Here is a 19,040-nt window from a genome sequence, read left to right as displayed (position 1 = left end):
AAGTGTAGTTCACCGAGGACAAACGCCCGCCCGCTAAGCTGACTCCGGACTTCCCTACCCAGAAGGCCGAGCGACCAGAAGGCGGCCCGCGCTAGTTGAATTCTCACATTATAGGCAGGGTGGCCAGATCCCGCCCCGGAAATGCGTGGTCTAGCTTTCTGTGTGCTTAGGTGCCCGAGCTACTGAGGGTCTAAGTCCGGGCAGCCGAAGAGTGTGGTAGGTAACGGTCGTCAGCGCAAGGGTCATTTCGTCGCTGGGAAGGGACGGCCCTCGCCCGCGGTGATGGTGGTGAGCTATGCCCGTGGTCCTCAGGGCCGGGACCCGGGCCCAGCCCAGGCTCCTTTCGATGTGCTGTCTTCTCGTTAGCTTCCCCGACCCGCGCTCGCGGGCCTGTAGGGCTCTCCGACAGGGCGTGCTGCTGGAGTTGGCCCGGAGCCAGACCTCGCTTTGTTTTCTGGCTCCTCCCCTCCCGCCTCTCCAGCTGTCTCGGCCCGGGTGCCTTTTCCCCAAGAATGTCAGAGCGGGGAGGGGTTCCCTACCCTAGCGCCCTTGTTTTACCAGTGAGAAAACTGAGGCCTTTGGGAAGTAAGTGACTTGGCCAAGGTCACCAGCCGTGATTTCTTTAGGGGCCCAGACGAGGTGAAGTTTCGCTGTGCTCGGTGTGGGTCTGACTGAACTTTGCAGGTATTTTGGAAAGGTTAAGCGCTAGACACAGGAGTAGGACATTCCCTAGTTATTAACCCTCTGCTCTCCTGTGCCTTGCCTAACCCGACTCTGAAAATTCTGTCAGTCCGAGTTTTCGTATAGACGAGGTGGGCAGCTACCCAGTCGTCCCAAGTTAGTGACATTAAGTAGGAAAACATTAACTTAGTTCTGACTTTATTTTAAACCTTTAAAAGGCAAAAATGCCCTCAAAACTTAACCTTGCTTTTTTTTTTCAAAATGAAAATGGAGAATTTTCTTAATTAAGGACTAGTTTGAGATTTGTTTTCTCTTATCATACCGTCCAGAAAAAGTGTGTTTGTGGGCGCAGATACCCACAGTTAGGGTGGCAGTTGTAATTCTCAGTAAATTTTAGTGAACACTAAAGCACACAGAGTCCTATTTCATTCTTCACGATAGTATCTCTTATTGGTGTGTATACTATATGCCTGTCCCAAAATTTGAATGCGGTTAAGATGCAGAAATGAGCAGTAGTCAATTATTAATCTGCAGCTAAGTGAGGTGTTTGGGGCTCTTGGTGGCTGAGTGCCCGAGTTCAAATTTACCCATCACCATTTTCTGTTTCTGTGCCTCAGTGTTCTCATCTGTAAAATGAAGTCGTGTTCACAGAGCAAGTGTGGGAGTTCAGGATGCTCGGTGTTAGGTAGTAAGCTGTTAGGTAGTAAGCGCTTGATGAAGTTGTTCCCTTCAGCTCATGAGTGAAGAGCACAGACAGGAAGGGGGTGGCATGGCGAAGGTGAATTGGGATGCGGTAACTGATACCAAGAATAATGATGCCATGTCACATACTTGAAGTTCTCAGCCTCTTCTTCCTAGAACGGTGAATGTGTTGTTAGGGTGGTTGTCTAGAGAGGGCTTAGCAGGAACCGGTTCTCTAAATGTGATGTATCTCACACTCATGTCGCTGTCCAGGTTAGCAAGATGAACAAAGATGCACAGATGAGAGCAGCGATTAACCAAAAGTTGATAGAAACGGGAGAGAGAGAACGGTGAGTAGTCAACTGGGTTCACAAGTCAGGTTTTCCCGTCCCTAATGGCTGCGTGTGAATGGAAGAATTTCTAGTGTCCAGGGACAAAACCTATCTGGAAAGAATTAGAGAGAAGGAAAGATTACCAGAGTTTCTGTTCTTAACATCTATAATAGTCGGAACAAGCATTGCAAGATTTGAAGAGTCACATACCAAAGACAGCAGTAAAGGGTACTGCTGGAGCATGGCTCACAAAACGAAGAGAGCATGGACACAAATAACTACCGCCGGAGAGTATGCCGGGTTTAGTTACCTCGTGCTCTTCTTAGCTCTGCAGAATTGGGCTGTTACTCTTTGCCGGAGTGCTTTCTTCTTCCTCTTCTATTCAGTTACTTATCTTCAAATTCTAGCTCTTGTATCCACTATGTATTCCATTAGTTTATGGTCGTCAGTGTAATCCAGGTTCCATGAGAGAAATGCCTTTGTATACCCATTATATAACGTTATGCTTAAAACCTTATTTAAGGAGCAAATGTTTAAAGAAATATAAAAAGGCTCCCAGAGCAGAGTAATAACTTACAAAAGGAAGCCAGGCAGTGGTGGCACACGCCTTTAATCCCAGTACTTGGGAAGCAGAGGCAGGCGGATCTCTGAATTCAATGCTAGCCTGGACTAGAAGAGCTAGTTACAGGACAGTTAGGGCTATTACACAGAGAAATCAAGTCAGGGAGAGAGAGACAGACAGACAGACAGACAGACAGACAGACAGACAGACAGACAGAAAATTTACAAAAGGAAAGTGCATTTACAGGAACGGAGGGATTTCTCCCATTTTACCTGAAGATGATTGGGTAAATTTCAATAACAAAAGCTGGATCCTAGTGGTGCAGGCCTTTAATCCCAGCTGAGGCAGGTGGATCTCTTAGTTCAAAGCCAGCCTAGTCTACAAGAGCTACAGAGAAAAAAAAAAGATTTTCACATAGGATAGAAGAAGAATCAGCAGTTCTCTAGGTCAGAACGGGAAAGGATGGTCTAGGCATGTGGAGCAGGAGGCGCATCCAGAGCTTTGGTACCTGATAAGTGCTCAGGGAACTTCAGGATATAGAATAGAGAGAGAGTGTGAGAGCTTGTGACTGGAGCAGGGGTGCAGAAGTGAGGAATTTCGTGTAAAAATTCTGTCCTTTGAAAACGTACTGAATTTTACAAGTGTTTAACCAGTGGCATATTTAAGCCCATGTAATGAAAGCTCTTTACATCACTGTGTCCGGGCCCTAGAAACGGTTGCACACGGTGTCTTTTTTTCTCTCCTTTCCTCTGTTGTCTTTATTCTCAAGCAGGCCCTACTCACAGGTGGCAGAGGTTAGCAGTTCAAAATTTACATCCTACCGGCAAAGAGCCTCACTTGGTTACCATCTTGCTTAGGTAATAGGCAAGTTATGATCAACCATGCCCAGGTCATATTTCAAATTACAAGAATCTTCTAAATAAATAAATAAATAAGAATCTTCTCAGCCGGGTGGTGGTGGCACACGCCTTTAATCCCAGCACTTGGGAGGCAGAGGCAGGCGGATCTCTGTGAGTTCGAGACCAGCCTGGTCTATAGAGCGAGTTCCAGGACAGGCTCCAAAGCTACAGAGAAACCCTGTCTCGAAAAACCAAAAAAAGAATCTTCTCCATATTTGTATGGGGAGAGTGACTCAGTAGAGCTGTTTGCTTGTGTTTCTGTTACAGAGCAGAAACTGAGTTTACACAAGCGTATGTTGCTGTCTTTGTCCTTAGGTGATGGGAATTTTTGGAAAGGAAGTGACTAAGCTACATTGTCCTTGTAGGGATAGTATTTTGGCAGTGTGAATGTAGATTTGAAGGGGGTAAGATAGACGGTAGGAAGGTTAGTTAGAAAGGTGATGGGGTGAAGGTGAAAAGCAGCCATTAGAAAGGAGGAAATAGCCGTGTACTTTTTCCAAATGGGAGGTAAAGCAGACACCCGTATGGAGAGAGATCAGATGCTGTGCTGGGTGCGTGCAGATAGCATGGGTAGCAGTGTGTGTGGAGAATTGCCGTTCTCTTTCTTATTCATGCACTGGGAGATTTTGAAGGGAATGTCATAATCAAGGGAGCAGGTGGGGAGGTGATGTAGGACGTTAGGTGTGAGTCCAGACAAGAAAAGATGGTGGCTAGAACTAGGGTGCTCTTGGCAGAGAAACATTTAAATTCTAGATAAACATTTTGAAACTGAAACTGCAGGATTTACTCATACATTGCATGCATAGTGAGTTGAAGGATGCCCCCAAGGGTCCAAAAGAATGAAGAATGACATTGTCATTTTGAGAAGAAGGAGGGAAAGTGGGAGGGAAAATGAAGCTGTGTTTTGGCTCTCGAAAGCCCTACTCAGGCATCAAGGTTGACGTGTCACATGATCAGTCTCTGGGGCTGTTGAGAGACTGGTGGTCTGCAGGGAAAGAGAGTTTAAGAGAGGAAAATCCTGCTAATTATAGTACAGTAGCCATGCCAGTTTTGCTGAAGTGTGGGAATCGAGAGAGACACGGGGCAGCTTAAGACTGGAGTCAGTGAATGGGGACAGACATGGGGCAGGTTAAGACTGGAGTCAGTGACGGGCCAGGTGGTGGTGCACGCCTTTAATCCCAGCACTCGGGAGGCAGAGGCAGGTGGATCTCTGAGTTCGAGACCAGCCTGGTCTACAAGAGCTAGTTCCAGGACAGGCTCCAAAACCGCAGAGAAACCCTGTCTCAAAAAACCAAAAAAAAAAAGACTGGAGTCAGTGAATGGGGACAGACATGGGGCAGGTTAAGATTGGAGTCCGTGAATGGATTCGGAACCTGACTATAAGTGAGGCCGAGATCTGGCTTGTGTGACGTCTGAAAACTAAGCAGTGACTCAGGATTTGACCCCAGATAAAGCCTGGGGACGGAAAGCAGGGGGTTTTAGTTGAACAGTTTGTACTTGTACATTGCTTCAGACATTGCTATTTAAAGTATCTTGCTACGATTGATTTGAAAACATTTCCTTTTAAAACAGCCTCAAAGAGTTGCTGCGAGCTAAATTAATCGAGTGCGGCTGGAAGGATCAGTTGAAGGCACACTGTAAAGGTAATCAGTTTCACTTAGATATGCCATGGCTGTTGTCTGAACTGGGTTGGTCTGGGAATCATTACAATAAAGAATAGTTCATATCTTACAGTGTCAATCCTCAGTCATCATTTTAAGCAGATAGGAAAGTGAGTCTTAAGGTGAGAGTTTTCTTCTCAGTGATATTTTTAGACTTAATTCCTGAATTTTTAGAATTTTCCAAAATTGAAGCATAACTACTAAGATTCTGTGGGACCAAAGTATAGTCGCCTGTGTTTTTTAGTAATGCTAGTGATCTTGATGTACTTTTCATTACAACAAGCACTTGATGGTTGGTAGATGTAGAGGAATTGTGTGTTCTGTTACACTGTGGTCGGGGAATTAAGCATACTGTAGAAAATATACAATAAAAGTCTTGTGTTTTTGGTAGCTATGAGTCCCTTTTATGGCACAGCTTTTGATAGATTGAAATTCTAGATATTTTTAATGAGTTGTCCTTATTACATTTCCTACAAGTAAAAAATAATAGACTGTGTCTTTATTAACTGTTAAAAAAAAAACATCGGGACAAGTAAATAAAAGGGGAAGCTGAGTTGTGCAAACCTTGGCCAGAGCTCATTTTTGGCCATGCACTGAACTTTATGCTTTAGTTGCCTCGCCTTTGACGTGGGTGTTGTTGTGGGTACTGAAAGCTGTAAATGCTAAAGGTCCAGTAAATGTGATTGTGTTCCCTCTTGTTTCCTTCGGTCCAGCATGGAGAAGAGAAAAAAGCAAAATAGCTCAACATTCTAATTCTTGCCTATAAAGTTATAACATAGGCTCCAATAATAAATTTTATTTCTTTGGTGCATTTAAACTTAATATAATTATAGTAAAATCTGTTAAATTACAAATTTCCAGATTTTTACAAAAGTTACATTTGACACTGCACAGTTCTTATTTATTCTGGGTATTCCTGCTATTTGTTTGCTTAAAAAAGTCCTTTAGTGGAAGGATAAACCAACTGTCTGTAATCTGGAGATTAATACATTTATGAGGCAATTAATTTTCATTAAAAAGAAAAAAGAAGTGTCCTCTTTTTATATAAGACCAATCTATACTCTAAAAAACATGATTTTAACCCTTCCTCTATGAAAATCTTTCTTACAGATAATGATTTTAAATGATATGATTTGTTTTTTGCTTTTGCATAAGAGGTAATTAAAGAAAAAGGACTAGAACACATTACTGTTGATGACTTGGTGGCTGAAATCACTCCAAAAGGCAGAGGTAAGAAGCACAAATTATGTCAGAGGAAATACAGGCTTTCTGTAAGAAAACATCCTTGCCAAAATCATGGAGTTGTCCTTCCTGTGGGAAAGGTTTAAGTACAGTTGCCCAGCTGACTGTTGGAGAAGTCTGGAGTAGTTGGTATAAATTGGCATGCTCCCTGTCTGCGGTGTTAGGTTGATGGTTTGTATTAGTAAGGCAGATCATTTTTGACATGAGAGTTTATACAGGAAAATGTCACCTGAATCTTGGATTTATAAAGTTTATTAGATATGGCCTGACTCCACTTAAATATTTAATAATTCAGAGTTTTACTCCAGTCCTGAGTCATTGTCCTACTATCTCTTTCCTTATTAACAATTAATGAAAGTCTGTCTTCTTGAATGTCTAATTAAGAATTTGGTAATTCAGGGTGATACATATTTAAGACTTAGAAGTGAAAGCATCTAAATTAGCTGAGTTGTAGGATGTCTTTACACATGGCCACAGTCAAAATCCTTGACTATAAAATAAATACCTGAAAATTACACAGAATACTCATTCCATGTTAAGAAGGAAGCATAAAACCCATGGTCCTTTTCTTAAAGTTTATTTACCACTGAAAAACATTTGTTTTATTAACTATGGCTCAGGAAAAACATTTGTTCATTTTATCCTTTTATACTTTAAGCTAATTTTTTCTGATTTCTTTTTCTACTTTTTTTCTTAATCTTTTAACATTGCTTAGACATTTTTTATTTAAGTAGGAAATTATCCTGTTTCTCCTTCAATGTTTCCATCTTAGATTTATTCATATCTTTCAGATTTTCTATTGGTTTCCAGTAAAAATTGAGTTTTTTGAGATTATAATTACAACATTTTTTCCTTTCCCTTTTCTCCCTCTTAGTCTTCCCGCCTCTCCCCCACTTCTTCAAATTTATGGCCTCTGTTTTAAAGAAAAGTTTTGTGTATTTTGTACACGTTTAGATCTATTTAGCCACCACCTCAAGAAGGTTTGCAACCCCCCCCCCAAAAAAATTCTCTTCAGCTCCATTGATGACTTTATAGTCAGACAATTTAGAGGTGACATGTTTGGTGTAGGTCTTGTTTAAGTCGGATTTATCAGTGTGGCTTTGCATTTTCAAATGGACTTGTATATATCTAGTTTAAAAAATTTCCCAGGCTTTTACTTCTCATTGATGTGCTGTGTGTTTAGGTCTTAGATGTTTAAGTCCTGATACCATCTTTTTGTTTTTTCATTCAAACGTGAATGTTCTGTAAAATCCCTGTATTGGTAATCTGTAATAAAACATCAAGTCAAATTGATACGTGATCACTGAAGTCCTCTGACTTTGATTTTTATGTTTCAGCCCTGGTACCTGACAGTGTAAAGAAGGAACTCCTACAAAGAATAAGAACATTCCTTGCTCAGCATGCCAGTCTTTAAGGGTGAACTAGAATGTGTTGTTCTGTGGGTTTATTTCTGAAAGTAAAACTTGCCATAAATTAGAAGTTGATTTCCCAAAATAAAGTCCTTTTTTGTATGATGGTATACAGTTTTCAGTAATGATGTATACATTGTATTGGTTTTTTCCCTAAATGTGTTATTTTAATAAATATCTCATGAATGAGTTTCAATTTTTTTCAATTTTGGAATAAATGGGACTGTGTTTATTACTGATTGAGTAGATATGTTGAGAGAAAATGCCAGCAATTACTTACTATAATTCAGTATTTCTATGTGTGATTCTCTGTACTAACAGCTGAGAAGGCTTTCTAGGTTGTCTAGTTATGGTATGTTCCTCTTTGAGTTCTCATATTTGATAACTGTTATGCCCTTGTCTTGTACTGTGGGTTATTTGTCTTATTTGTTACAAGTTCAGAGGGTTAGGACTGGGTCTTATCTGTATGTGCCTTTCTTGTGCTTCAAAGAATTTACCATCTAGTGGAAGACAACATTTACAAGCTGGCTGCACACCATCTGAACTTTGAAAGCAGCATCTCTAAATTGCATCCCTATATACTGAGGTCAAGAAAGAACATAAATGGAAACTAATACTCTGTACCCGCTAGCTTTCCTCTGCCATCAGGATTGCTAGATCTAATGGACTCTTGTCTGTTATGTGACCTTCGCAGGGTGATAATGTTGACCATCCTTCCATTTGGAACTTTGCCTCCCATTCCTCCCATTGCTTACTACCATTCGAAGTTCTTTCTGCTTGTTTTTGGTTGCTTGGGTTTTTTTTCAGGTGTTTTGTCGAGTACTTCTTGTTCTGTGTAACCTTCAGATAATGTTCTGTAGACTTTCGTGAGTCCTCTAGGTAACAGTATATTTTTCCCTGGCTTGAAACCCAGGAAATGGGTCTGACCATGGCTTCAAATACCAACAGATTGATAAATGCTAAACTTCCTCACAGCCAGACTTCATTCCAGCCTCAATACCCATATACCTGTCAACAAGTCTAGTTCCTTGGATATTACACAAACACCTTAAAATGACCATACTTTAAATAGTAACTTTCTCCCTGGTAACTCCCCTTGTTGTATTCCTTATTCATGGAATATATCAGATACAGATTACTCAAGATGATTGTTAATGCTATTTCTGAAGGTAAGAGATAAGAGGATTATTTCTGAGACACCCTAAGCTTGTGTTACTGCTGCTGATTGAGGACCATTGTGCAATACCCGACATCAACTTGGATCATCCTTTTTGGCCCTCTTAAGCCCAAGTGACTGCAGTGACCCCTTTGTGCCTCCATTATCTCTCCCTTACTGTTACTGCCTATGTGGCCTTATAAAATTTAAGTCTGATCATTTTATTCCCCTACTTGAAATGTTTCAATTCTGGATGAAATCCAAACTCTATATATTAGTTAGGCCGTCCTAAGTCTAGTATGTAGTCATCTCCCCAATCTGTAGAATCCCCAACATATTACATTGTTCTACCCCTTAGTCCTTTTCAAAACCCATCAGCCTGGGAAGCCCTCTACGTCATTTCATTACTGCTTTCCCTTCAGAGTTCAGCTTGAGTTTTAAATGTTCTGACAGTCCTGTGATTTAAATTCCTTGTCACTGATTTCTTTTTGGATTTTTGAGATTGACTGTCCCTGTGTAGTCCAGATAGCCTCAAACTCATATAGCCCAGGCTGGCCTTGAACATGAATCCTGAGAGCTGGGTTTACAGGCATTTGGTGGTACATCTGTAGGGGAGGAAACATGACTTCATTGTATGATGTACGTTTCTGAATGGATGAGTAAGGGAATGAATGGGCTGTTCTGCAGGAGCATGAGATAAAGTCCTGATAAATGGGGGTGTAACTGAGAAAAGGTTTCTCAATTTTTGGTTCATAGTTCACACTTAAATGTCATGAGTTCAAATGTCATCGAGTAATTTGCATAACTGTAAATTATATTTGGATCTTGATCTATGTACACACACAAAATCTTACCCAAAGTAATGTTGTGTTTCAGTTTCATAATGTAGAGTATTGACAATAGGGTTGTTCATTTGTTGCCCATTTTCAGAAAGGAAATAGTCTTACATGGTACACATAAAATACTAGAGATAAGGGGTAGTTCTTCATAATTCTGTACATAGAAACAAATGGAAAAAGGGCTTATAAAGATACTGTTTTAATATCCTAAAAGTTAAAAGAAATAACCAAGTTTTCGAAATACCTTGAAAATGGGAAAAATAGCTGAATTGAAAATACTTTGTAGAAATTTAAGTAAGAACATAGATTTTGGGTTTTGAAGGTGTTTTTTGTTTTGTTTTTCATGTTATTTTGGGGTTTTGCCGTTTGTTTTGAGACAGGGTCACATGTAGTCCAGGCTTTCCCTGTACTTGCTATGTAGCCTAGGTAAGCCTTGAATACCTGCTCCTCCTACCTCTACCTCCCAAGTGCTGGGATTACAGGTGTGTGCCACCGCCGGGGCCCATAACTAAGTCTAGATTTAAATAATGCTAAGACTCCCCTACCACTTTTTTCTTTGGCATCTTATAAATGTCTTGTAGATTGGATCTAGAATCACTGGTATTTGTAAATAAATCAACTTTGTGAACATTCTGGCTCTCATTGATTTATGTAAAGAAGCAATACACTGAAACCACATCACCCTTTCACACTGAGTGTTGGAAATGCGCTGGGTTAGTATGCTCGGCATCACTATCCTCTGTTATAGGGTAAAAGAAGACCCAACTAAATTATTTATACAATCACTTTGGGCATTACAAGTGTATCATTTGGTTAAGCATTGCCAAGCTAGAGACTGGTTGATGCTGGGGGTTAGTAATTGGATACAGGACTTTACATAACTTGGTAGAAAGTTCCACCCAACACACGAGAACTGTGACAGCTGCTCAGTAGCTGGTGTTGGAATTGATCCTGCGCACGTGTGGGCGTGTGTCACACATGCACCTGCACGTGCCTGGCCCTTGTAGAGGCCTCGCTTGTGTTTGACATCAAACATTCCTACATATTTTCTACTAGGAACCTTTGAACAGAAATTGAGTGACCTATCAAGAAAACTGTTAAGTATAAGCAGATCATTCTGGTTCTGAACTCATTTATGAAACTGGATTAACAGATGAGGACAACTCTTGCCTTGATTTCTCTGTATAGTAAATCATATAATATCCTGCCTGGAATTAATAAAGACTTAAATACTGATAGGGTAATGAGAGCATGTGGATTTATGTTACCAAACACTGTAGCAAGGGTGTGATTGTGTATTTTCCTACACTTTTGTATGCAATGAATCCCATTAGTCGGGAGTTTCTAGACGGTATTAACCACTATGCGAAGCATTCAAGAATGGTGTTCTTGGGGTTGGGGACCAGGTCAGTTTAGCTGCATACTTCTGAATGACTCAAATTTGTTTCTCAGGATCAATGTCACTGAAGCCCTTAACAAGGAGGATTGAAATATAGTCATTTTTAGCCTTTTATCTATGGCTTGGAGTGTATCACATTTACCTTTCTGTCTTCAGTACTTAACAGAATCCTTAAGATGATGGTCTTTTAACTGAATCAACAGCAAGAAAGATACAAATTTGTGGCAAGTACAGTCAATATGTTCCTGTTTATTCCAGATTTCAAATTGTATTTAGTTACTCTGCTTGTCAGCCACAAGGGGGCCCCTGGCACCCATACTTACTCCTCTCTGGAACTCACTAATTGAACTGAGTATCACATTTTACCAGGCCCCGTTCCAATCTAGAGGCCAGCCAGCTTGTTCAAGAGAAAAGTGTTGTTGGATTAAAACTTAATATGAGAACACATAATGTGCTTCTGATACAAATAAGGTGCCTTTGTCATATGGTGTAGATGACGGGATCTTCAGAAGCCAATTCAGAAATTCAGGAACTTGACTTAAAGAATATATACGACTCCCAAAATAGAAAGAGCATGTACGAGTCCTAAAATACTGTGATCTCACTGATTTATAACCAGAAAGTGAAATAGGTTTTAATTAATTAACCTCTGTTTTTAATCACAATGGAGGGGTCTCATTCACACTATAGATGGTTATTGCTGAGCTGCATCCCAGACCCAGGGGTCTTAACAAATGAAATAAAAATGTTTTAATTCTTCCCAAAAGAATAATGCTCATTTTTTTTCCTTTTCATTCTCTGTTCTATTTTAAAGAGGAAAGATATAGGGCATATGTACCACCCAAAGCCCGTGGACATTCAATGATGTGTTTTACAATGACAGCAGCAATCAAAACGAAATCAAAGAGCATGTGGGCCCTAGGCCCATGTCGCAGTGTTGCACCAGAGTAGTTCGAAGTGTAGATGGCAGCACCATATTTACTGCAGTTTGGCGTTGTGCTTGAATCACCAGAATTAAGTAAACGACTTTCAGTTGGCCTAATTTTGGTTGAAGACATATCCTTCAAAATGTATCCCTTCTAGGTAGTTACCTACAGCAAAGTTGGGCTTTGACAAGGTAAGAGCCACAAGATAGGATAATCAATACAGAAATGCCCACAGAACTATAACTTGGTTCTGTTCCGCTGATTGAAGTGATGCTATGCGCTGTATGGTGTGCATATTCAGTTGGGTGGAGATACAGACACTGAGGCCGAGATACTACCAACATACGAGTATTGTTTCTACCATAATATGCTTAAGGACTTCTTTAATTATCTAAGAGTTCCACCTGACAATGCCTATCAATAGGATATCTCCTGTTTTGCTGGGAGCAGTCACAGTGTAATGAAGTATGAGATTATGGGTGTGCCTCCTAAGAAAGGTGATATAAAGTCAAAGAAATGGAAAGACCCTAGCACACATATTCTAATGCTCGGTCCTCAAAAATGGCGCTACACATAAGGCACATAAGGTTTGTCTTTCATATTCTGCCCATCCATAAAGACAGGTTTTGCACACGTACAAACATATCTAGTAAAAATATGACATTTATCTGCTGCATTCTCTATTCTCCAATTCTGTCACTTTGTAGTACAGACTTCAGTGAAGTCACTGCCCTTTTTTATTTTATTTATTTATTTGGGGGGGGCAGGGTTTCTCTGTAGCTTTGGAACCTGCTGGAACTAGCTCTTCTAGACAAGGCTGGCCTGCAACTCACAGAGATCCTGCCTTGCCTCCTGAGTGCTGGGATTAAAGGCATAGCCACCACCCAGCCTTTTATTCCTATAGTAACTCCTCAGACCTGTAAGTACTTCCCTTGAGCTCAGAGTTTATGGTTTATCATCAGAACCCCCTTGCCTGCTTCTTGTTTCTAACCACACACAGTTCCATGTAATAACTTATACATTACTGCCCCAAACTTACTCAGTGTAGACACCTACCGTTTGAACTTTGTTGAAGAATACTTCATTGTCCTTCTAAGTTTGTTTTAAAAATAACAGAATTCTGAATATCACTTGGCATTGGTTTTGATATTGGCGCGATTGTGGTATCAAGGATTCTGCTTAAGGTCATTTGGCCTTGTGCACTTGGGCAGAACATTATATTGGCAGAAGCCTGTGGTAGAGAAGGCCCTGCATTTCATGTCAGACAGAAAGGGGACAGGGACCTGTTTCCTCCAGCAAAGCTCCCCATTCAGAATTCACCACCACCTCCCAAAATAGAAACAAAGCATTGAGGACATGGGCCCGTGGGAGACATTTTATATTCAAAGTAGATCAAATCTTGATTAAATGTGCTGCATTGTTTTTGCCAACCTGACAAAAACTAAAGTCAAGTGGGAAGAAGATACCTCAACTGAGGAATTGCTTCCAACAGATTAGCTTGTGGGCATGTCTGTGGGACCGTTTCCTGACTGCTCATTGATGTGAAAGGGCCCAGTCTACTGTGGGTCACGGTGGCTGGGAGGTATTTAAAAAAAAAGTGGCTGGCTGGGTGGGGCTTGAGTTTAATATACACCACCACAGAAGGAACAAGCAAACAAATGAAGATAACATACTTTGTTTGTGGAATAATAATCACAATCAAATGCCCCTCCTTACAGTATACAAAATGCAAAAAGTATTTGAAGGGGATAAATCAGTAAACTGAAGAAAGTTTGCCGCTAGGCGGTGCTGGCGCACGCCTTTAATCCCAGCACTCAGGAGGCAGAGGCAGGTGGATCTCTGTGAGTTCGAGACCAGCCTGGTCTACAAGAGCTAGTTCCAGGACAGGCTCCAAAAAAACCCCAAGAGAAACCCTGCCTCGAAAAACCAAAAAAAAAAAAAAAAAGAAAGTTTACCCTTCTATAAATTAATAAACTACAACATCTCTATTTCTTTGTAATTTTTAGCAAGAATAAATGACTTTAACATTAACAATTGGCTTAATAGTCAAATGTATTTGACAATGATTAGGCTATGTATCTTCTTAGAGAGTTAGGAATTTTACTTAATTCCAGTTATGTGTGACTTTAACACACTGTATAAGACTTCAACTCTTTCCAGGTGTTGAATACAATTGTTAGATATTCTGCACATTTTCCTCACGTATTGTCTATTGCAAGAATACAGCCTCTCTGTAAGTATGGAAAATTTAAAGGCATATCTATATTCTTATTGTCCCTAATGTTAAATATTTGCTAAAAGCGAACTACTGTTTTGTAGGTAGTTCATTCTGCTCATCCTCACAGGTAAGTCTGGTTGTAAAGTCGGGCCTCAGCACTCAGCTGGTTTTCAAGATTAAGTCAAACACTCACAGGTGGGTGCTCCATTCCCTCTGCTTCCATACAATCTTTTACCAACCCCTTTCACTTTCTGCTTGTTTTAGAGTCACGAGATCGGGTTTTAATGTCCCTGTGTCTCAGCACACAGTTAAGAAGGACAGCAGCACGATGTGCAGTGCGCACACAGCATGCATAGTGAGAACAAGGAGCCTCTGCCTCAGACTGTGAAGGACTCAGGACAGATCTAAACTACACAGGAAACCGCAACACTCAGGTGCCCACGGCCCAGCCCTGCAGGCAAGGATTTGTTAGAGCTGGAATTTCTGTTGTTTTGTTTTGTTTAATCTTAAAAAGGAAATACATGGCATCATGGTTAGGGTTTGCTTTTGTGCCTTCTCATGCTCCTGCCCTATGATGGCTCTACATTACAAAAGAGTTTGAGGATGTATACAGTTTTAGTCATAAGCCACATAGACACATTTTTGGACCCTAGGAGACCCTTTAGTTACATGAATTTTCATTAGGTTACATTTATTTATTGCCACATTACCCACTCAAATTATTTTGAAAATTCAGGATTAAGACTCTCCCTTGTGTGATTTTACCTCATGGAGTTTATTTATCATAGAAATAAGTACCATTTAAAAAGGGAAAATCAGTTAAAGATGCTCATTCATTGCACAGAAGCTTATTAAAAATTTATATATGCCAAGTATAGTGCTTGGATCTTCAAGAAGTCAAGCATGAGAAGAAAGGAGGCTAATTACCTTTAAAAAAAAATTAACTTTCTTAAAGCCAATTAGCCAAATGATCTAGAGGATGTATTTGAGTGACCAATTTGTCAAGGTGGAAATATTTGTTTTTAATAGGATTTTTTAGTTGGGATACATATTATTATATATAAAATGAATCAGTAATACTGATATCACATATGCATCATGCACGTATATGGCAATATACATGCAAACATATTTCCGCGCATACACACATAATTACATGTACACATACACACTTGAGCTGTTAAAAAGGCTAGTGTTGATGAAAGAGAGGCCCAGTAGAAAAGACAACTGTAATGGATCAGGTAATTAGTCTTCGTTAAGTAGAAATGTAAAATAAGGACACAATAGGTCCAGAAAGATGTCTCAGAGAGTACAGGCACTTATCACCAAGTCTAAGGCTCTGAGTTTGACCCCTGGATCTCACAAGGGAGAAAGGAGGAGCTGACCACTGAAAGTTGCCTTCCGTATGCCAAATACTCGTTGCGGCACAAGTACCCGTGCCCACACATGAACATTCATGCAAACAAATACATGTAAATTTTAAGATGTTAAAAAATAAAATACAGTTGAAGTAATCAATATTGTATATTAAGTAGTGGATACTATATGCAACTTTTTAGACTATATTGTCTAAAAAGTTTTAGAAGAACTGTAAAAGCTGGCCTTGGTGATGGAGGCCAGTAATCCTAGCTCTTCAGGAGGCTAAGGCAAGAGCATCGCACATTTTGAAGGCCTATCTGGACTACAAAGTGAGTTCTAGGTCAGTCCAGGCAACTTAGCAAGGCTTTCTCAGATTTAAAATCAAGCAAGCAAACAGAAATCAGTGCTGAGTACATAGCTGAATGGCAAAGCACTTAGCTACCACAAGCTGAACCCTGGATTCTTTCTCCACATGGCCTACCTCTCCTTCACTGCAGGAGCTGGGGGAGAAAGAAAAGAAATCTTAAAACCATTAAACGCTAAGGACAAATACATTTAGTAAAAATAAATCTCGTATCACTCTGCTGATACCCGGAATGCAGCACAGTTTTCCTTTCTGTTGTTAACCATAAACATCATTTCTGCAGGAGAGCGTGTCTCCCCCAGTGACCCCTTATTAGAAGTCATAGCTTCTGGATACAAGGACCAATGCTTTCAACTGTTTTTCCAATCTTTTTATAATTTCTTCCAGCATCATTTTCATAATTTTAATACCGAGAGCATTTTAATATTCTTCTAGCATCGCTTAGCTTCATCCTCAAATCTATTTTATTTTGTAAACTCAAAAGCGTCTGAAAGGCTGGGGATGGACCTCAGAGGTAAAGTATTTGCACAGCATGAAAGGGTTTCCGGATTTAATTCCACAAAGCATAGCACGAAAGTATCTGTAAAAAATTATAGTTTAGGTAAACCTCTCAAAGTTTTATTCAGGTTAACTTTAAAACCGAATCATCTAAAGGAATCAAACAATTCCATGAATAAAAAAAAATCTCATACTAAGTTTCACTTTGCTTGCTGTTGGTTTCCTGCTTACTCCCTGCGTCTATAAAAGAGTGCCCTGTGGCGTGAGCTAAGCCACAGCAATGCAGACATTCAGAAAGAATACCAGAGAGAGGGATGGCCAGGAAGGGAAGTCTGTTCAGAGAATGGGATTTCCTAGGTCAGAATGTATGTGCGCGGAGGACCCCTGGTGTGTCTACTAACTGCTCACAGTAGCTACCGCAGTAATCTGAAGGTCAGTTTGCAGAGATCTCCTAGAGCTATGGAATGACCTGAATAATGAATGTTATTGCTGAAGGCTCAGCTTGATACCAAGAGTGCCTCAGATGCTAAACAACAAGGAATTTATCTTATTAATTTTGGAGTTGCCATTGGTAAATAATAAGACAAACACGCGTTAAATTTGAATTTCAGATATGATATGAAAAATTTTAGTATAGGTTATATCTTAAACAGTGCATTTCGTCAGATATAAATACGCAGAGGAGGAGAAAAGAAGGGTTGCTATTATCTTGAATTCAAATTATACCTATATATTTCTTGCAAAATTAAATACATGGCTGCTTTATTTGTCGAGCGTCCCTCTAAATTCTACCTGTCCCCCATCCTTCAAGCACTTGGGACAGAACTTGGAACACAAACTGCCTCTTGGTGTACATGAATACTATGAGCAGTGGCCTTGGACAGAGAGTTTATTCATGTTGAAAGCTATTTCGAGAACTGTAAAAACACAAGTTTGGCATTCTACCATAATTTCTTTTTAAAGATAAAGGTCTAGCTGGGTGTGCCTGGTGGCACAGGCCTGTAATTGCATCCCTTAGAAATGCGGAGAGAGGGGGATCCAGAGTTTGAGGCTAGCCCAAGATGTATAGTAAGACACTGTCAGGAACACACACACACACACACACACACACACACACACAATTACATGCACCACCACCCCCCCCCACACACACATTATTTTTAGTCTTTACATAATGAAAATTGTGCCTATTTCTAGGAAAAGTGGGCAAGAGGAGAGGGCACTCATCAGGAGATAAAAGGGATGTTGATGAAGCACTAAGGTGGGTAAGAACAGGTTTTGAGGGTGCACAAGCGGGGGCATGTACTGAAAGAAAAGTATTTCTTCCCAAAAGAGTGAAAAGTGAAAATAATAACAGAGAATTTGAAATGCTCTACTTAGGAGAATTTTGAAAATTACAATTTTCAGAACGGGAAAGCATATGGATCCCTAAATTCTGAAATTATTGAAAAATTCTAGATTTTATTTAATCGCCATTCGCGTTTCTTTTTACATATTTTCTTTGGTCAAACACATGAGATTAGTTCTAGGCATGATGATGCTGCAATCCTAAATGCTGCAGCATGCAGTTCTAACACGTGAACATTCCCCAACATGGAATAACACATTATTCGGTTATTCTCCTTTTTCAAACAAACCCGTCCACCCTGTCTTTTAGTTAGTTCTCGGTCCGTAGTCAGCTCCCTTAAGCATCCTGTCAGGTGCAGGTACCTTGACAAGCAGGATGTGTGGAGTACAGGGAGGAGGTGGACAGTCAAGGTTAGAGTATTAAGGACAGTGTAGATTCTATAGTTGCCCCGAGGAGTGTTTTGTAGTTGTGAGATTCACAAAGTCCAGAGGTGGGCACTGATGGCTCATTCTTCTGCTACCTGGCACCCTGAAGCCCAGGGCAGCAGCGCCTGCTATCCCTTCAGCCCCTCTGCAGAGATCTGCCTCTGGAGGCTCTGGGTAGAAAAAGCAGGCTGTGTCGACTCTGGCAACAGCGCTAAGCCCTCCCTCCAATAGGCTCATATCCCTGAGCAAACTGCTTAAAGTCACTCTCCGCAGTCTCCTAGGACAGTGGGGCCAGTACTAACAAGGACGTTTTCAATTGTGAGTTCTGTCTGCTCTGCTGTAGACACGGGCTTTGGGAAACTTTGAGCTATCAGTACAGCTATCCTGTGTGAAAGAGAGTGGGGTTTGTGTATTAGCTGGTCTTATAATTAACATATCTTGGACGATTAATAAGAAGGCAGACAGGCAAATAAAGATGTAACTAAAAATATATAACTCCAGAATTTAAGGTGGGGTAAATAATGGGAAAGTGGGGTGTGTGTGTGTGTGTGTGTGTGTGTGTGTGTGTGTGTGTGTGTGTGTGTGTGTGTGTGTGATCATAAAGGCACAGCGGGCAAGCTGGGGGCGGGGCGGGGCGGTCCTGTGTTGGCCAAGTTCTTCTTGGCTTCTGGGGCGAGTCCCGTGCGCCTGAGCAGCGTCTGGAGCCAAGTTTCACCGCAGGAGGCTGCTGCGAGCCAGCGGCTGGTGCAGACTTCGCAGCACCGGCTTGGCCATGGGACACCTGTGGCTCTCGGGGACCTGGTTTCTCTTGGGGCTGTTTCGGTGTGCAGCAGACGCCAGCAAAGGTAAGCAGTCGAGAAGGTAGGCAGCCAATCCAGACATCCAGCTCCACGGGTCACAGAGGCGGGACCACCTGCCGTCTGCCCTGGGCAGAGGCACTCCTGGGAACCTGGAGTCCTGGAGGAAGGCCTAACAGGAGCCTTCTGACCTGGTACAGAGACAGCACTGAGAGAGGCTGAGACAGAGGTGGGGTCCAGAGAA

At 41.0% G+C, this 19,040-nt stretch overlaps 2 protein-coding genes across 2 annotated transcripts in view; both read left to right on the top strand.

Annotated features, from left to right (window-relative positions):
• The first annotated feature begins 108 nt into the window (after positions 1–108).
• Positions 109–10,092, top strand: Eny2 (ENY2, transcription and export complex 2 subunit). Its single transcript, XM_005367507.3, has 5 exons — positions 109–288; positions 1,636–1,712; positions 4,728–4,798; positions 5,972–6,046; positions 7,396–10,092. The coding sequence occupies exons 1-5, from the start codon at positions 283–285 to the stop codon at positions 7,470–7,472; spliced, it is 306 nt and encodes a 101-aa protein (XP_005367564.1). The 5' UTR covers positions 109–282; the 3' UTR covers positions 7,473–10,092.
• Positions 10,093–18,730: 8,638 nt separating this feature from the next.
• Pkhd1l1 (PKHD1 like 1) overlaps positions 18,731–19,040 on the top strand; it is a 125,782-nt gene continuing 125,472 nt past the window's right edge. Inside the window, exon 1 of the mRNA XM_013353909.1 lies at positions 18,731–18,844. Coding sequence (XP_013209363.1) covers positions 18,772–18,844 — 73 coding nt within the window. The 5' untranslated portion in view covers positions 18,731–18,771. The remainder of the gene's footprint in view (positions 18,845–19,040) is intronic.

This window comes from Microtus ochrogaster, unplaced genomic scaffold (assembly GCF_000317375.1).
Source record: "Microtus ochrogaster isolate Prairie Vole_2 unplaced genomic scaffold, MicOch1.0 UNK19, whole genome shotgun sequence".
Taxonomy (NCBI): Eukaryota; Metazoa; Chordata; class Mammalia; order Rodentia; family Cricetidae; genus Microtus; species Microtus ochrogaster.
The sequence above is the reverse complement of the archived record's forward strand: the minus strand, read 5'-3'. Positions and strand labels throughout refer to the sequence as shown.

Bases quoted from the DNA above. Each gene is read 5' to 3' on its own strand.
- Eny2 (XM_005367507.3), top strand. The intron at 4,799-5,971 runs GTAATCAGTTTC...CTTTTGCATAAG, and splicing joins GTTGAAGGCACACTGTAAAG to AGGTAATTAAAGAAAAAGGA. The intron at 6,047-7,395 runs GTAAGAAGCACA...TTTATGTTTCAG, and splicing joins AATCACTCCAAAAGGCAGAG to CCCTGGTACCTGACAGTGTA.